Source organism: Stegostoma tigrinum, chromosome 32 (assembly GCF_030684315.1).
Source record: "Stegostoma tigrinum isolate sSteTig4 chromosome 32, sSteTig4.hap1, whole genome shotgun sequence".
Classification (NCBI taxonomy): domain Eukaryota; kingdom Metazoa; phylum Chordata; class Chondrichthyes; order Orectolobiformes; family Stegostomatidae; genus Stegostoma; species Stegostoma tigrinum.
The window spans coordinates 12,491,366-12,509,136 of NC_081385.1; the positions used below are offsets into that span (position 1 = coordinate 12,491,366).

The 17,771-nt window shown below is 44.6% G+C and overlaps 1 protein-coding gene across 4 annotated transcripts in view; it reads right to left on the bottom strand.

Moving 5' to 3' along the window:
- alg9 (ALG9 alpha-1,2-mannosyltransferase) overlaps positions 1 to 17,771 on the bottom strand; it is a 231,169-nt gene that overhangs the window by 139,933 nt on the left and 73,465 nt on the right. For all 4 annotated transcript variants that reach the window (XM_048562193.2, XM_048562194.2, XM_048562197.2 and 1 more), the window contains exons 11-12: positions 7,066 to 7,195; positions 2,634 to 2,781 (exon numbers count right to left, since the gene is read on the bottom strand). In XM_048562193.2, coding sequence (XP_048418150.1) covers positions 2,634 to 2,781; positions 7,066 to 7,195 — 278 coding nt within the window. The remainder of the gene's footprint in view (positions 1 to 2,633; positions 2,782 to 7,065; positions 7,196 to 17,771) is intronic.

Here is a 17,771-nt window from a genome sequence, read left to right on the forward strand (position 1 = left end):
AGTAAAAGAATGGGTAGACTTGGAGTCCTAACTCACAAAAAGCAAAACAAAAGTCTTCAACTTTATTTGCAAAGACAATGACACCAGGCACAAACTGCATACACTTCAATGGTATATGGGTGTCACTGTCCTGCCTGTACATAGCTGCCACTGAGAAGGAATGTAGCTCAGTTGCTTGAGCTCTGGAACATGATGGATTGGATCTGCCAAGTCTATTCATCCTTCGCAATTTGGTAAAATGAGTTTCACGTAAGAAGAAAGTAGTATGGCATGGCATGGCATGGCACCAAAGATAACCATTTTCATATTAAAAAATATGTTGGGAACACATTGGACATTGGGCAGCGCCTCTGGAAAGCCCAGGGCAGCTAACACATCAGATCTTTAGTTGTTGGTGTTAGGTGAGGGACAAATGTCAGCCAAGACAAGAGAACTCTATGTTCTTTGAACATCACAGTAATTTTCATCTATGAGGGTAGAAAGGGGCTTCAGTTAAATGTCTCATTTGATGGAAGAAACTCCTGTTCAATCAAATCTGAACTCCAAGGCTCTTGGCCTTTTTCTCTCAGAGCCTGGCCTATTATGGGATATTCTGTCCCACGTTATTGAGGGAACATCACCAAAACTTCAACCAAAAGGAAAAGAAATAGCTAAAGAAAGAAGTAAAAATATTTTTAATTCTTTTATAAGAACTGTGGAAATAAATTTTGGTGAAATATATCAAACCGCATAGACACAATAGGTTCATACTTACAATATAAATGCCTTTTATTGTGGTGTACTGTTGCTTTCTCAAAGTTTTATTTTAAAATTACAAAAGCACAACCAACATCAGTGGATGGGAATGAATTCATCGCACATTACTGTCAAGGAGCACAATCACTATGAGTACATCCATTAGTCATAGAGTCTCCAATGGATGCTGAAGGACTCGTCTTTCATTTTAAACCCTGTCCTCAACTAGTTTTTGATAAACCACACAAATTCAAAATGTAGGATAAAATAGTGAAGATGCTGAACATCTGAAACAAGAATAGAAAATGTTGGAAACATTCAGGAGGTCAGGCTGCACCTGAACAGAGCTAACATTTCTGGTTGATAACCTTTCAGCTCCAGATGGAAACCATCAATCTGAAATGCTTGTTCTTGTTTTCCCTCTGCAGACCTTATTTATTTAACATGATGAGAGCATCACTGATAGAGGCCAGCATTTGTTGCCCTTCCTGATGGTCGAATTCACCAGGCTATCTGCAGCTTTGAGGAGGAGAATGGGGTAGCTCAATTAAGTGGGAGCCTGCATAGTTCGAGAACCTGGAACCTTCCTCAGATGAAGGAAGGAAGGGAGTCTGACAGACACTCTGAGGGCGTGATCGGTGATGAGGTTACTGAGGAGCCAGGGCAGTGGTGAAACGAGGTGGATACTCCCAAGAGAAGCTGATAATATACCCTTTTGTGTGCATGACTTTGCATGAACATATATGGATTGTCAGATCAATGAACTAATTATTTAGCACACAAGCTCAAAAATCAACTCTAATTTTGTTTATGCTTTGCGTGTAATAATTTTAAGTGAATCTGTCTGATTCAGTTGGGAAAAAAAAGTGTACATTAACGTGATGTGGTTTGTTTATCTGTGAAACACAGCAATGACCTGGGGAAAATTTTACTTGCCAGGCCCCTCAAAAAAAATTGTGTCAAGTAGAATGTTAAAATATTTAAAGTCCAAACTGAAAGCAAGATGGGCATTTAATCCATGCACATCTGGATTTCAGAGGCAGGACAGAACGTGTGAACACCGCTCCTTCATATTTACCCACCATGATGAATGTAATCCTGGCCATCTGGCCTTTTTGGGTCTCAGAAAAAAATGTTGGCTAGAGGGAGACAAGGTCTGAACAGTCCAAGGAGTAAGATCCCTTCCACTGGTGGATTCAGTTGTCCTCTCACAAATCATCCACGATCGGACAACACAAATCCCTCACTGGCTCACCCTCACTCCACCACCCTCCATTCAGACCCTCTCCCCATAGCCTCCAATCACACCTGACTCCAGCCGCTAAACTTGGCTTTGGCTTCTGACATTCACCTCCAATCTTCCCGCATGTTCGCAATACTAATCTTTCCAGTAGCTTCCCCATCTCCTCTCTGGCCTGTGAACACCCAACACTGTTCCAGGTTCTCACTGCCCACCACCCCACCCTTCCAGATCCACCCAACCCTCTCCTCTCTCTGATTGCAGCCTGCTCCAGATGGCCTTTTCATTTTGTGGCACACGGACATGGTTGGCCAGCCAGCATTTTATTGCCAGTCCCCAGTTGCCCTTGAGAAAATGGTGCTGAGCTGCCTTCTTGAACTGCTGCAGTCCACAGGCTGCAGGTTGACCCACTACGCCATTAGGGAGGGAATTCCGACTCCTGTTAGCCATCCAGCCGCCCCATATGATTTGCTTTAGCCGGGAAGCAGAGATTAGAAAATTCTGTGATCAGACCTGACTGTCAAACTCGCCCAGGCTTTCAGAAAACCCACTCCCTGCCTGGTTGCCTGACCTCAGTGCAGCCCTTCTGTGTCTGACATAATGCCCAATCCATCAAGTCTAACCACACAACTGACAGCCTCAGGGCCAAGTTACTTACTTATCGGGTAGGAGAAAGCTACTGGGAAAGCGATGCCATTCCTTTCCAACACAAACATTGACTGGTCTCCCCTCAGGCACTGTATGAATGCTTGGGTCTGTGGCAATCCTGTGAAATTCTGGGTACAGATCAAGTGGAGTATGGTAACCTGTGAATAAACAGCAAGACAACAAGATGGGCATTCCTACCAAAATTGATCCTTACAGAAGTTTATACAATCATCAGGGGCATGGGCAGGGTGAATAGACAAGGTTTTTTCCCTGGGGTGGGGGAGTCCAAAACTAGAAGTGCATAGGTTTCAGGTGAGAGGGAAAGGTTTAAGATGGACCTAAGGGGCAAACATTTTCACGCAGAGGGTGGTGCGTGTATGGAATGAGCTGCCAGAGAAAATGGCAGAGGCTGGTACAATTACGACGTTTAAAAGTCATCTGGATGGGTACACGAATGGAGATCAGAGATAATGGGAGCTGCAGATGCTGGCGACTCCAAGATAACAAAGTGTGGAGCTGGATGAACACAGCAGGCCCAGCAGCATCTCAGGAGCACAAAAGCTGACATTTCAGGCCTAGACCCTTCATCAGAGAGGGGGATGGGGAGAGGGTTCTGGAATAAATAGGGAGAGAGGGGGAGGCGGACCAAAGATGGATAAAGGAGAAGATAGGTGGAGAGGAGAGTATAGGTGGGGAGGTAGAGGGAATAGGTCAGTTCAGGGAAGACGGACAGGTCAAGGAGGCGGGATGAGGTTAGTAGGTAGGAAATGGAGGTGCGGCTTGAGGTGGGCGGAGGTGATAGGTTAATGAGGCGGGGATGAACTGGGCTGGTTTTGGGAGGCAGTGGGGGGGGCAGAGATTGGGAAGGGTTTGGAGGGATATGGGCCAAATGCTGGCAAATGGGACTAGATTAATTTTGGATATCCGGTCAGCATGGGTGAGTGGGCTGAAGGGTCTGTTTCTGTGCTGTACATCTCCGTGGCCCTATGATTCTATGATGTGTGCTTCTGGAGGATTTATTTTAAAATAAACCGATACACTTGTTACTCAGGAAACAAGAAAAAAATTCCAAATGCACAGTCAAACCTGAACACCATGGCATTGTTGCAAAATATAAGGTTTCAAATTAGAGCCTCAGATTTGTCTTTCTGCATTTTCCAAAGCTGATTTTTTTCTCTCCCACTACGTGATTGAACTGCTTCATGTTTGCTACATGATTCCAGTTGTCTGGAGATAGCAAGGACCGCAGATGCTGGAGTTAGCATTGATACAGTGTAGAGCTGGAGGAACGCAGCAGGTCAGGCATCATCAGAGGAGCAGAAGGGTCAACATTCTTCGTCAGGACTGGAGAGGGGGAAAGGAGCTGGGAAATAATTCAAGGGAAGAGGGGTGGGGCTGGCGGCAAGGTAGGTGGGATGAGGATAGGTGGATTCAGGTAAGGGTAGTGGTGATTGGTCAGTAGGAAGGGTGGGGCAGATGGGTGCAGAAAGAGATGGGCTGGTTGTGTTAGATCAATGAGGCAGGGATGAGAGGGAGGTTTGGACATGGGATAAGGCCAGGGGCTGGGAGACTTTGAAACTTATGAATTCTCTAATTTAGGCCATTGGGCTGTAGCCACCGAACCCACACCCAAAGGCGGAATATGAGGTGTTGTTCCTCCAGTTTGAGTGTGGTGTCGTTGCGGCACTGGAGGCGGCCCAGGATGGACATGTCACCCAGGAAGTAGGAGGGGGAGTTAAAATGGTTAGCGACCAAAAGGTGTTGTTGACTGCAGCTTACAGAGTGCAGATGCTCCGCAAATCTGTCACCAAGTCTTCGCTTGGTCTCATCGATGTAGAAGAGACCATATCAGGAGCAACAGATATAGCAACAGACAAGGTTGGAGAGCATTTTTGATCAATGGAGTGGGGGTAACTACACCTCCTGTCACCCAACCTCCTGCGAGAATGCAATTCCTTACTCTCAATTCCTCTGCCTCCATTGCATTTCCTCCCAAGATGGAGCATTGCATTCACAGACATCCCAGATATCCTCCTACTCCAAGGATGGCAACTTCCCCCCTCAGTTGATTGAAAATGCCCTCAACTGCATCTCTTGCATTTCCCACATTTCTGCCCTCAAATTCCATCCCCCTGACAAAAATAAAAACAGAGTTCCCCGGTCCTCACATACCACTCCACCAATCTCTGCATCCAGCACATTTTCCTCCACTTACAATCCAACCCCAACATCAAATAGATATTTCCCTGCCTACCCCTATCTGCCATTCGTAGGGACCGGTCTCTTCGTGACTCCCTCATCCACTCCACACTCCCCACTAACTGCAGCACACCTGGTACCTTTCCCTGCAACTACAGGTGGTGTTACACCTGCTCCTGCACCTCCCCACACCCCCATCCCAGGCCCAAGACAGTCTTTCCATATCCAACAGGTACATCCTCCAACCTGGTCCACTTGTATCCGTTGCTCCCAAATGTGGCCTCCTCTACACTGGTGAGGCCAAGCACAGACTTGGGGACTGTTTCGAGGAGCATCTGTACTCCATAGGCTATAATCAACACCACCTTTCGGTTGCTAACCATTTTAACTCCCCCTCCCACTCCCTGGGCGACATGTCCATCCTGGGCCTCCTCCAGTGCCACAATGACACCACCCACAAACTGGAGGACCAACACCTCATATTCCGTCTCAGGAGCCTACAGCCCAATGGCCTGAACATAGAATCCACCAGTTTCAAACTCTCCCGACCCCCAGCCTCATCCCACATCCAACCCGCTCATCCCCGCCTCCCTGACCTGACACAACCTGTCCATCTTCTCTCCCACCTATCAGCCCCACCCTTTGCACTGACCAATCCCCACCACCCCACCTGCATCCACTTATCACCATCCCATCTACCTTCCACTAGCACCCCCCCACCCTTCCCCCTATTTAGTTCCCAGCTCCTTTCCCCCTCCCCAGTCCTGATGAAGGATCTAGGCCTGAAACATCGACTTTCCTGTTCTTCTGATGCTGCCTGACCTGCTGTGTTTCTCCAGCTCCACACTGTATCAACGTGATTCCAGCTGCCATCTGGTGCAGGCCACTAGCAGACATTTATTCACATAAACCCAGACAACAAGGGTTTGCAAGTTCTGGAAAACTACAGCCAGGGCTCAGTCTGTGCTCAGTTGACACCCAGAACTCCACAGCTCTGATTACTGATAGCAACTGGGACCAGGGTTACTGAGCTCCAAGGTCAGTCTACCAACTGGGATGAGCTAACTCAGCACAGAGTCAGACAGGGAACTAGCTGGCTTACATGGGTTGCCAATTGTTAGAGTTCATTAATTACCTACTCCGCAAAGGATGTGGAATTTTGAAAATCATAGTTATCACACTGGCCTTCAGTGTAATGACGCTGCAATAAATATTCTGGGAACAGAACTATACCTTAACTTCATTGTGGTTTTGGCATTGTGAACTTGTATGCTTCTGATACTGCACCTCAAGGCAACTGTGAACTTGTAAAACTTGCCCAAAGGGAGTAAGAAAGTTTACATTCAAAAGTTATGCTTTATAACCCGTGAAGCCATGGCTTGTAAGTTAATGGTGACAAAGTCTACAGACAAACAATAACAGAACACCATAGATATGTTTAGCTAAATGGCAGAGAACTGATGTTTCTTGTTCCTATAATCACGTTAAGTTAAAAGCAGTGCAACTTACAAACTAGATGTTTCAATGTTTTAGAACGTTTGGCATATTAGAATGGCCATATGTTCCCTAAAGTCTAAAGCAGCACAGTGAATCATTAATGCTTAAACCAACCTGACACATTATAATGAAAACAAGACATATCTGGCTGCAATTCTTCTTTTCGAAGACAGAAAGCCATCATGCATTATGCTCACATCGACAACAGCTCCCTGTCCGTTAAATACTGCCCTTTTAAAGGTTTTCAGGGTCGAGAGAAGAAACCTCATCTGTATGGTGCTGGAAGCTATCTGCATCATTATGAGCACATTTCCCTACCCGACTATAAACTCCAGTGCTCCCACAGGCAGGAGGGCATAATTACAATGTGGCAGGTTTTCCAAGATAATTTACGTAGAAATGTCAAGACAGAAATTGAAGTGTAAATATAAAAAATATGGACAGAATACAGAAGGTTAATGACTTGCAAGGTCTGAATCCTTTACTCTTGTTTTGATCACCACCTAAGATCAATTAATTATTTGTTTTTCCTAAATCAGCATTTTCAAGTTTTTAAACTTTACACGTTCCAAATTAATCACAAGCATAAAATTGAAACCTTTAAAAGAAGAATCACGTTGAACCGTACATTGTACAAAATCTGGGTGGAATCTGTTTATCCATTTTTCAAGCACTGGCCATTTGGTGAGTGAGGAAAGAAACTTTCTGTCGCGCATGAACTCACAAATACTGCCACAGGCACTAACCTCTGAATAGAGCCACTGAGCGAGAGAGAGAGAGAAATCCAAAGAGGATGACGGTGCCCAAAGCAAGCCAATTTGAGGAGACTGTGTAATGCTCGAGTCGGTAACGCTGGAATAAGAAATGATAGCACTTCTGTAAAAGAAATGGAAAGCACCACAGTTATTCAATCATGTAGACCAGAAGGATAAGTAATACGGATCTGCTCAATAAAAAATATTGAAGTTTACATCCATATTATTATTTATCTCAAGTTACTGATGCCAACACTTCTTAGATCTTCTTGTTCAGGATTTATCCAAATGAGGTGACAATGTTAAGCACTATTGATTCTAGAACCTTTGTTTCACAAAACTTGAATCAGAGAAACTATAAAACAAGAATAAATACAAACAGAGCTAATATAACTGGACATCATGAAACAGCCTTCATGATTTGAGGGCTGCATGTGGACTGTAGTTTGAGCACCCCTAAGGTAGATTGTGTGGGTTTGTTCATTTGGCTCGATGGCTGGTTTTTGTGCAGCAGAATGATGCCAACAGTGGAGGTTCAATTCCTACACTGGCTAAGGTCACCATGAAGGCCCTTCCTTCTCAGCCTCACCTCTCACCTAAGTCAAGAAAGGTCACCCATCTTTGGCAATGACAGGATCTCTGAGACACTGCTCCTCTAATTGGAGCTTCTGTCTCTCCCTTGTAGATTGCGAGTTTATCCAATCATAGGTTCCGTCCATCCCAACTTTGCTGATCCTCAAGAGACAGAATCTGTGATTGGATAAACAGCAGTGCTGTGGTTGGTTGAGCTGGAGGAGTTACTCTGGCTGGTCCCAGGTCCACTATGCAGCAGAGATGATGGTAAAGCAGATATTCAGAGAGTTAAGCACTGAATACTCATTGGAGCTGGGCCTGATTGTCAGACATGTGAGTGGATGAAGCAAACAAGAGCCCAAAATCGTGGGAAATAGAAATTGTGACACTGTTGTGAGCTAATCTACACATCCTATTTAAAACAAGTGTCTAAAGGATTGAATAATTACATCTGACTGTCACACTGAAATGTGTGCATTGCACATACAGTAATTTGTTGAGTTTTTAAACTCTAAAATAGTGGATGGCAGCGCAAGTGTTTGTGCAGTGGGGTTGGATTAGTGGAAACACGCCACCAGATGGGGGAAGGTGGGGGGCTGCTGATCACTATTGTACACGGTATTTTTGAGTCAACCTGTTTGAATATATCATGACATATCTCCAGGGCAGGTGAGGTTCGAGCCTAGACCTTCTGGCTTAGAGGTAGAGACGTACCTCAGTTCCACAAGAGCTCTTTTATTACATTATTAATATTTGAGGATTTTGGCTTTAAAGTAGAGTTAAATATGAGAGGTGCACCTTGTTATCTCAGATTCTCCAGCTCAGCAGTTCCCACACTATCTCTGAATCAGAGTTAAATGTCAATTTTGTTTTCTTCATTTTGTGTAGGTGACTTTGTTTCTAAGCATCAGAAACTCATTTTGTTTAAGCATTGGGGAAAGACAGCTTTCTAAGAAAAAGAATCCACCAGTGAGATAATTTCTGAACGTAAACAGATGGATTAGGGTTACAAATAGGTCGAGTTCAGAGAGAAAAGATCCACACCAGAAGGGTAATTTAGTTTCAGCAGTCTCCAGGCTCTCAGAGCTGGAAAGAAGTCTGAAGACATTTCAGCAGTCCAATTGGACAGGGCTGGGAAAAGCCCTGTGTTTTTTTTTGTCCTCTCAGAGTTCTGTTCAGCTTAAGACAATGTGTCTCAGGAGGAAATCAGAACAAAGAAAGGTCACATCTGGTGAATGTGCACAAAGATGCTGAAATGCGGGTGACCGTGCCAATTTAATATGAAATGTGCGTGGAAATTTGAATGATATTTCATTGGGGCTGAGGGCAAAGGGTATTGCTGGGGAAAAGGATTGGATCTTTCTTTTTACGGTTTATGATAAAATCTTTCCAAATTGTCTCACTTTACTGCTTTGGCTTTTTTTTCCCCTTTCTAGTGCCTAATCAACTTTTGTCCTTAAAGTAGTCTTATGTTTAAGCTGTGTACTAGTGAATGATAATTTATATTCTTTTGTTAAAAATACATCAACAGCCTTTTGTGAACATTTTCAGTGACAGACATCTACCGTAACCGAAGTGAAAAAAAATACAACTAACTTAGAGTCTAGGGTCTGAACACCATCAGCTGTGATCATAAGCAGACGACAACAGACTAATCGCAGCCTGCAGCTAAACTGCTCTTGATGTAAGAGCCATAAAGTTCTCAATAAAAAAAGGAGACACCTTCGATCGTCATTGATTTATAAAGAACCAATTATTCCACGCTTCTTGTTTCGAAAAGAATGGTGAACTTAAATTTAACTCAAGCAAGAAAAATTCAAATTCACTCAAAGGACAAGGCTATTGACGGTCAAAAGACACTACTACAGCACAGGAACCGAACCTAAAAGTTGCCCAAACGTTTCAAAAGCATTCATTATTGAGTGGTCAAGGGAACTGGCTGAACAAACACCCAGTAACAACAAGAAAAATATTGCTAACCCCTAACTACGGGATCTGTAAACCTTCAAACTGCTGTCCAAGAACACAGAGTGGATATTGTGTATGGTGGAATAGTGGGACTTGAAGTGTGTATGATCCCATTCTGGAAGCCGAATATGAGCGACATATTGATTATAAATGAACTAGAACATCTTATTCCTAAATTCCAAGTTAGGACCTATGCATGTAGACAACTTTTGGTATTTGTCCTCTCTTCTTTCTAAAAATGTAAACACCCCACAAAAAATTAAACACAAATACAGAAGGTAATGTGACTGTGTGGCTGTGACATCCAATAATAGGTGTTAGTGAGAACGAGACAGGAAGTTCTCAAAACAAAAAAGGTGGTTGTGAAAATATTGACAATGTTTTTATGTGCGCTGTTTGTAAGACGAAAATATTTCATCCTCTGAAATAGATATTTGACAAGGGCAGCATGTATCCAGATGAAGGCAGAACCCTGATTGAAAGGCGGCGCAATGGTGGCTCTGTTTGATGATGTGATTCACTTGTGCAAGAAAAAGACAATACAAGTTAAACAATCAGAGAACTGCCCTCTCAAGTCCACTGATGTGAACAGACCTAGAAGATTCCGTATTGTGACGGATATCTTCAAGGATTAGTTTGTTTCAAGTATGTTATAGCAAGCCCCATGAAATGTGTCCCTTATGACTGGAAGCAGTTTCTTTTCAGTCATTAGATGGGATGTGGCTGTCACTGGCAAGCCTAGCATTTATTGCCAAAGCTAGTTGACTTTGAGCAGTGCTGAGCTGCCTTCTTGTTACAGACATACAAACCAAGCGCAGGAGTAGACCATTCAGTTTGCTCCACTATTCATTATATGACTGTAACCTTAAATTCACATTCCTGCCTGCCCATAGTAAGTTTTCCACCCTTTCAATCCCTCACTAAACACAAATCTCTCTACCTGTGCGTTAAAGAAAATCAAGAATGCTGTTTTCATCACCTTATCAGAAGGGGAGAGTCCTAAAGAGTTATGACACTCAAAAGAAACACATCATTTCCGTTTCAAATGTACAACTCTGGGTTTTTAAACTGTGATCCTGTTGCCTCAGTTCTGTGCATTTTTTTTAAGCATACCACTGCCACCAGTGCAGCGGCAGAGAAAATGACTTCTTCCATATACAGACTTCATAGCTATTACTTCATACCTAGTAGAACTTGGCCATACAATAAGCACAATGGAGAAATAGAGATCAAATTTTCTTAAGTAAAGTTGTTATTATTGTCCATCCTGGTGTTCTGTTTTAATATTAAGCTCTCTTTCTGTCAGTTAACCCTTTTCACCCATCCTACAACCCTGTATTAAAAATAAAGACTTGCATTTGAATCGCTGTTTAGGCAGTCAAATGCCTGCCTCTTGAGCTACACCGTCGCGACAGTTCCAGGATAAGGGCGGGGTCCAAAACTGCAGACATCCACCAGGCTAAAAATGACGTCTAAAAATTAGGCAATCTCCCACTGAGAAGGAAATATTGTAATCTGGTGTAAATAAAGAGATAAATTAAGGAGTACTTTGCACAGTCTTACCATTCCTATTCCTTCAAGGGCACTTGATCAAAACCGGTCCATTAGTACATTTAGTCAAGCATTATAATAGGCACTTCACACCGTTTTCAACATCATTGAATCACATCAGACAGATAAATTAATTTTGAGAGGGCAGATTATGCTTAAGGGTTTGGCATTTCTAATGGGATTCTACTCCGAGAATGGCTGTGTGTCCAGCCGCATTGCATCCAGCGCTTAAAAAGAACGAGGCAAAGGCTGTTGTCTTTTGGAGTGAATCACTGACCTGTTTATCCTTTCTTTCTCACTAAGTCTCTTTCTCTTGTAAGTCCACACTGCTTCCCTTTCAGCTCAATGAGAGATTGCTCAAGATTGAAAGTCCAAAGGAGGGGACTAGAGCCGATGCAAAGTTCCAGAACAAAATAAGAAATGTTCGCCGAAAAGAAGCGATATTGGGGAGACACGGTGTGGGAGTAGGGCACTGTGTGGATCAGGTAACAATCAATTTCCTTCAATCGCTCAATGAGTTGCTGCACATTACCTGCTTTTTTCTTTCAGTACTTTCCTCTATAACCTGTACAATGTTACCTTCAATACCATCTCTCCCATATCAACCCTCACACTCTATTCCTGATATTTGCCTTTAGGGTCTTGTGACACAGTGTTCAAGGTCAGGGCCCCTCCTGGCCCAGAAGTCTATTGTAATGTGTCCAAACAGGTTGCTTGATATCTATTGCCAAAAGATTTGTTTTCATCTGCATTGTGAATACACATCTCTAATCTTCTTACATTTAACAGATGTATACCTCCACATATTCATCAGCTGACATGTTTTGATGCTACAAGACGAAGACCACCCCACCTTCCAGTTGTCCCTTTCAGTTTAAAGGGTGCAGTTTTGGAGTTTTTGGCACCTGTTCTCAATCTACCTGCCCTGCAGAAAACACCTCACTACTCAACAGTAAGCACTGTCAAGAATATTTGACATTGTTTTCTGATGGACCAACAGTAAGAACAGAGAAGATGGTAAAAGGTGGGGGAGGTGTGGCATTGTTGGTCAAGGACAGTATCACAGTTGCAGAAAGGATGTTAGGGGACTCGTCAACTGAGGTAGTATGGGCTGAGGTTAGAAACAGGAAAGGAGAGGTCACCCTGTTGGGAGTTTTCTACAGGCCTCTGAATAGTTCCAGAGATGTAGGGGAAAGGATAGCAAAGATGATACTCAATAGGAGTAAGAGAGACAGGGTAGTTGTCATGGGGGACTTCAACTTTCCAAATAGTGACTGGGAACACTATAGTTTGAGTACTATAGATGGGTCAGTTTTTGTCCAGTGTGTGCAGGAGGGCTTCCTGACACAGTATGTAGATAGGCCAACAAGAGGCGAAGCCACATTAGATTTGGTACTGGATAATGACCCTGGCCAGGTGTTAGATTTGGAAGTAGGTGAGCACTTTGGTGATGGCAATCACAGTTCTGTTATGTTTACTCTAGTGATGGAAAGGGATAGGTGTATACCACTGGGCAAGAACTATAGCTGGGGGAAAGGCAATTACGATGAGATTAGGCAAGATTTAGGGAGCAGAGGATGGGGAAGGAAACTGCAGGGGATGGGCACATTAGAAATGTGGAGCTTATTCAAGGAAAAGCTCCTGAGTGTCCTAGTTAAGTATGTACCTGTCAGGCAGGGAGGAAGCTGTAGAGTGCAGGAGCTGTGGTTTACAAAGGAGGTGGAATCTCTGGTCAAGAGGAAGAAGAAGGCTTAGGTTAGGATGAGATGTGAAGGCTCAGTTAGGGAGCTTGAGGGCTACAAGGTAGCCAGGAAAGACCTAAAGAGAGAGCTCAGAAGAGCCAGAAGGAGACATGCAAAGTTGTTGGCGGATAGGATCAGTGTAAACCCTAAGGCTTTCTATAGGTATTTAAGGAATAAAAGAATGACGAAAGTAAGATTAGGGCCAATCAAGGATAGTAGTGGTAAGTTGTGTGCGGAGTCAGAGGAGATAGGGGAAGCACTAAATGAATATTTTTCAACAGTATTCACTCCAGAAAACGACAATGTTGTCGAGGAGAATACTGAGATACAGGCCACTAGATTAGGTGGGGTTGAGGTTCACAAGGAAGAGGTATTAGAAATCCTACAGAGGGTGAAAATAGATAAGTCCCCTGGGCCGGATGGGATTTATCCTCAGATCCTCTGGGAAGCCAGGGAGGAGATTGCCGAGCCTTTGGCATTGATCTTTAACTCATCATTGTCTACAGGAATAGTGCCAGACGACTGGAGGATAGCAAATGTGGTTCCCCTGTTCAAGAAGGGGAGTAGAGGCAACCCTGGTAATTACAGACCAGTGAGCCTTACCTCAGTTGTTGGTAAAGTGTTGGAAAATGTTGTTTGGGATAGGATTTATAATCATCTAGAAAAGAATAAATTCATTAGGGATAGTCAGCACGGTTTTGTGAAGGGTAGGTCGTGCCTCACAAACCTTATTGAGTTCTTTGAGAAGGTGATCAAACATGTAGATGAGAGTAAACCGGTTGATGCTGTGTATACGGATTTCAGCAAGGCGTTCGATAAGGCTCCCGACAGTAGGCTATTGTACAAAATGCAGAGGAATGGAATTGTGGGAGTCTTAGCAGTTTGGATCAGAAATTGGCTTGCTGAAAGAAGACAGAGGGTGGTAGTTGATGGGAAATGTTCATCCTGGAGACCAGTTACTAGTGGTGTACCGCAAGGGTCGGTGTTGGGTCCACTGCTGTTTGTCATTTTTATAAATGACCTGGATGAGGGCGTAGAAGGATGGGTTAGTAAATTTGCAGACGACAGTAAGGTCGGTGGAGTTGTGGATACTGACGAAGGATGCTGTAGGTTGCAGAGAGACGTAGATAAGCTGCAGAGCTGGGCTGAGAAGTGGCAAATGGAGTTTAATGCAGACAAGTGTGAGGTAATGCACTTTGGTAGGAGTAACCGGAAGGCAAAATACTGGGCTAAAGGTAAGATTCTTAGTAGTGTAGATGAGCAGAGAGATCTCGGTGTCCATGTACTCAGATCCTTGAAAGTTGCCACCCAGGTTGACAGGGCTGTTAAGAAGGCATACAGTGTTTTATTCTTTATTAATAGAGGGATCGAGTTCTGGAACCAAGAGGTTATGGTGAAGCTGTACAAAACTCTGGTGCGGCTGCACTTGGAGTATTGCGTACAGTTCTGGTCACCGCATTATAAGAAGGATTCAGATCGGTATGACAGGTCGGCACAACATTGAGGGCCGAAGGGCCTGTACTGTGCTGTAATGTTCTATGTTCTATGTTCTAAATTTTGAAGGAGATATCTGATTAAATTGAGAGCGCAGATGGCCAACGGTTTATATATGATTAGAGAGAGAGGTCGCTTTTTCCCTAGGTGGAATTTGTGGTTAAACAGAGCTCCATCTGTCCAGTTCACTGAGCTAACCTTTTATTTCCATATTACACCAATGCTAGCTGAAGGAACAACTTTAACACATTTTCCAACAAATAAAGAGCAGACTGCTGGAATATTCTGGACAACCACACCGGCACCACACCCCACCCCCACTGCCCCCACCCGCAAACAAAGTTCCTTCCTTTTGCCTCCTTCTTCATAGGATAATGCATGAATCAACTGGTATTAATTGATAACTTTTAAATATTTCCAATTGAAGTACTATGGTTCTCAGTTCTTGTTATGCGTCCAGTTATATTTAAACTGAATATTTAGCTTTATCCAAAAGCTGCAGAAGGCTGATAAAACAATATTAAAAAATACCGAAAATGCTGGAAACATTCCAGCAGCAATCATGGAGAGAAAATGGGTTAACAATTCTGATCAGAGACCATTGTCCTGAAGTGTTAACTCTGTTTCTCTCTCTCTGTGAGCTGTCAGACCTGCTGAAATTGTCAATTCAAGATGGCGAGATAACAAGGTGTGGAGCTGGATGAACACAGCAGGCCAAGCAGCATCAGAGGAGCAGGAAAGCTGACATTTCGGGTCTGGAAGAGTCCAGACCTGAAAAGTCAGCTCTCCAGACCCGAAACGTCAGCTTTCCTGCTCCTCTGATGCTGCTTGGCCTGCTGTGTTCATCCAGCTCTATACCTTGTTATCTCAGATTCTCCAGCATCTGCAGTTCCTACTATCTCTAATTCAAGATGGCCACTTTGTTTTGGTTTTAACAGAGGTGGTTCAGAACAGCCTCCTTTTCAGGTGGTCTTTTGATATCAAGAATGACTTGCTTTCATTCCAGTGGGTTCAGAAGAGGCTGACAGTACATTGTGCAATCTGCAGGCAATGCCACATGCGGGACCAGGAGGGTCAGGCAGATAAAGAGAGGTGTAAGTGCCTTCTCTGTCACTCTATCGTTTCCTTTCAGCAACAATACTATTCTGGTAAGGGGTTGCACTTGAACAAGAGGATCTCCCTAGCAGGGAGCAAAAGTTACTAACTGTTGAAGATGGTGGATGGCAGGTCAATGAAGCAGGCTGCTTTGCCCAGGATTGTGTCAAATTTCTTGTGTTGTTGGAGCTGCAATCATCCAGGCAAGCGATGAGAATTCTGTCACACTCCTGACTTCTGCCTTGTAGATGATGGACAAAGCTTTGGGGAACCAGGAAGTGAGTTAGTTCTGGCAGAATGTCCAGCCTCTCAATTTTTCTTGTATTATTTGGGTAGCTCAGTTCAGTTTAGTTTTTGCTGAATGGGAACTCCCAAAATGTTGGATAACGGATTTATCAATACTCATGCTTTGAAGTGGCAAGGAGAGATGATTGGGTCCTCTCTTGTTGGAACAGTCCACTGATTGGCAATTTGGTGGCATCAAAGTTATTTGCCAACTGAAAACCCAAATTGGGTAGAAGTTGTTATTTATGTGCACTGGCTGTTTCAGTATCTGAAGGATCACGAATGGCACTGAACTTTGTGCCATCATTTGCAAACATTCCACATCTGACCTTCTTCATGTTAGGAATATCATTATTGAAACAAATAAAGATAGCTGACCATAGGACACTATCGAGTTTTGAGAAGATTTGTAGCTCAGGTTGAGGTTCTGGATGTGAGTTTGCTCGCTGAGCTGGAAGGTTCGTTTTCAGATGTTTCTTCACCTTTTTTTTATTTGAAAAAATATACTTTATTCATAGAATGTACAAAAAATAAAACATTTATACACCTACCCAGTCGTGCAAGCCACTCCGGGTTACCTGGGGGTACGTACACCAACTAAAGGGAAAAAAAACAAAACAGAGAAAAAAAGAAAAAAAGAAAAAAAAAAGAAAAAAAGCAAAGAAAGCGCCCCGGCAGTCGTCACCCCGCACAGTCCCAGTTGGCCCCCTGACCAGTTGGGGAAGGCGCCAGCTGGGCCCAGTTACCAGATAGGATTCTTTTCCCTTTTCTGGACGAGGGGGCTCATACGGTGGTCTTTCCCCACCGCGCCTTGGCGGCGGCTGCCCCAAGCTTTAGCGCGTCCCTCAGCACGTAGCCCTGGACCTTGGAGTGCGCCAGTCTGCAACACTCTGTCGGGGTCAGTTCTTTCAGCTGGCAGACCAGCAAGTTGCGGGCAGACCAAAGAGCATCTTTCACCGCATTGATGGTCCTCCAGGCGCAGTTGATGTTGGTCTCGGTGTGCGTCCCTGGAAACAGCCCGTAGAGCACGGAGTCCCGCGTCACGGAGCTGCTCGGGACAAACCTCGACAAATACCACTGCATCCCCCTCCAGACCTCCTGCGCATAGGCACACTCCAGAAGGAGGTGATCGACAGTCTCGTCCCACCCGCAGCCACCTCGAGGGCAGCGTGCGGTGGTGCAGAGATTCCGGGCATGCATAAAGGATCTCACTGGCAGAGCCCCTCTCACCGCCAGCCAAGCAATGTCCTTGTGCTTGTTTGAAAGTTCTGGCGATGAGGCATTCTGCCAAACGACTTTGGCAGTCTGCGTGGGGAACCACACGACGGGATCCACCCGCTCCTTTTCCCGAAGGGTCCTGAGGATACTACGTGCTGACCACTGCCTGACGGCCTTGTGGTCAAAGTGGTTCCTTTCAAAAATTTCTCCACGAAGGACAGGTGGTACGGAACGGTCCAACTACTCGGAGCGTTCCGTGGCAACGAGGCCAGGCCCATCCTTCGCAACACCGGGGACAGGTAGAACCTCAGTAAGTATTGACACTTGGTGTTTGCGTACTGAGGATCTATGCACAGCTTGATGCAGCCACACACAAAGGTAGCCATCAGGGTGAAGGTGGCGTTCGGTACGCCCTTTCCCCCATTTCCCAGGTCTTTGTACATGGTATCTCTGCGGACCCGGTCCATCCTCGAACCCCAAATGAAGTGGAAGATGGCCCGGGTGACCGCAGCGGCGCAGGTCCAGGTAATAGGCCAGGCCTGCGCCACATACAACAGTACCGAAAGCCCCTCGCACCTGACAACCAGGTTCTTACCCGCGATGGAGAGGGACCAGAGCGTCCACCTACCCAGCTTCTGCTTAAATTTGGCGATACGCTCCTCCCAAGTCTTAGTGCATGCCCCAGCTCCACCAAACCAAACACCCAGCACCTTCAGGTAGTCTGTCCTGACGGTGAAGGGGATGAAGGAGTGGTCGTCCCAGTTCCCGAAG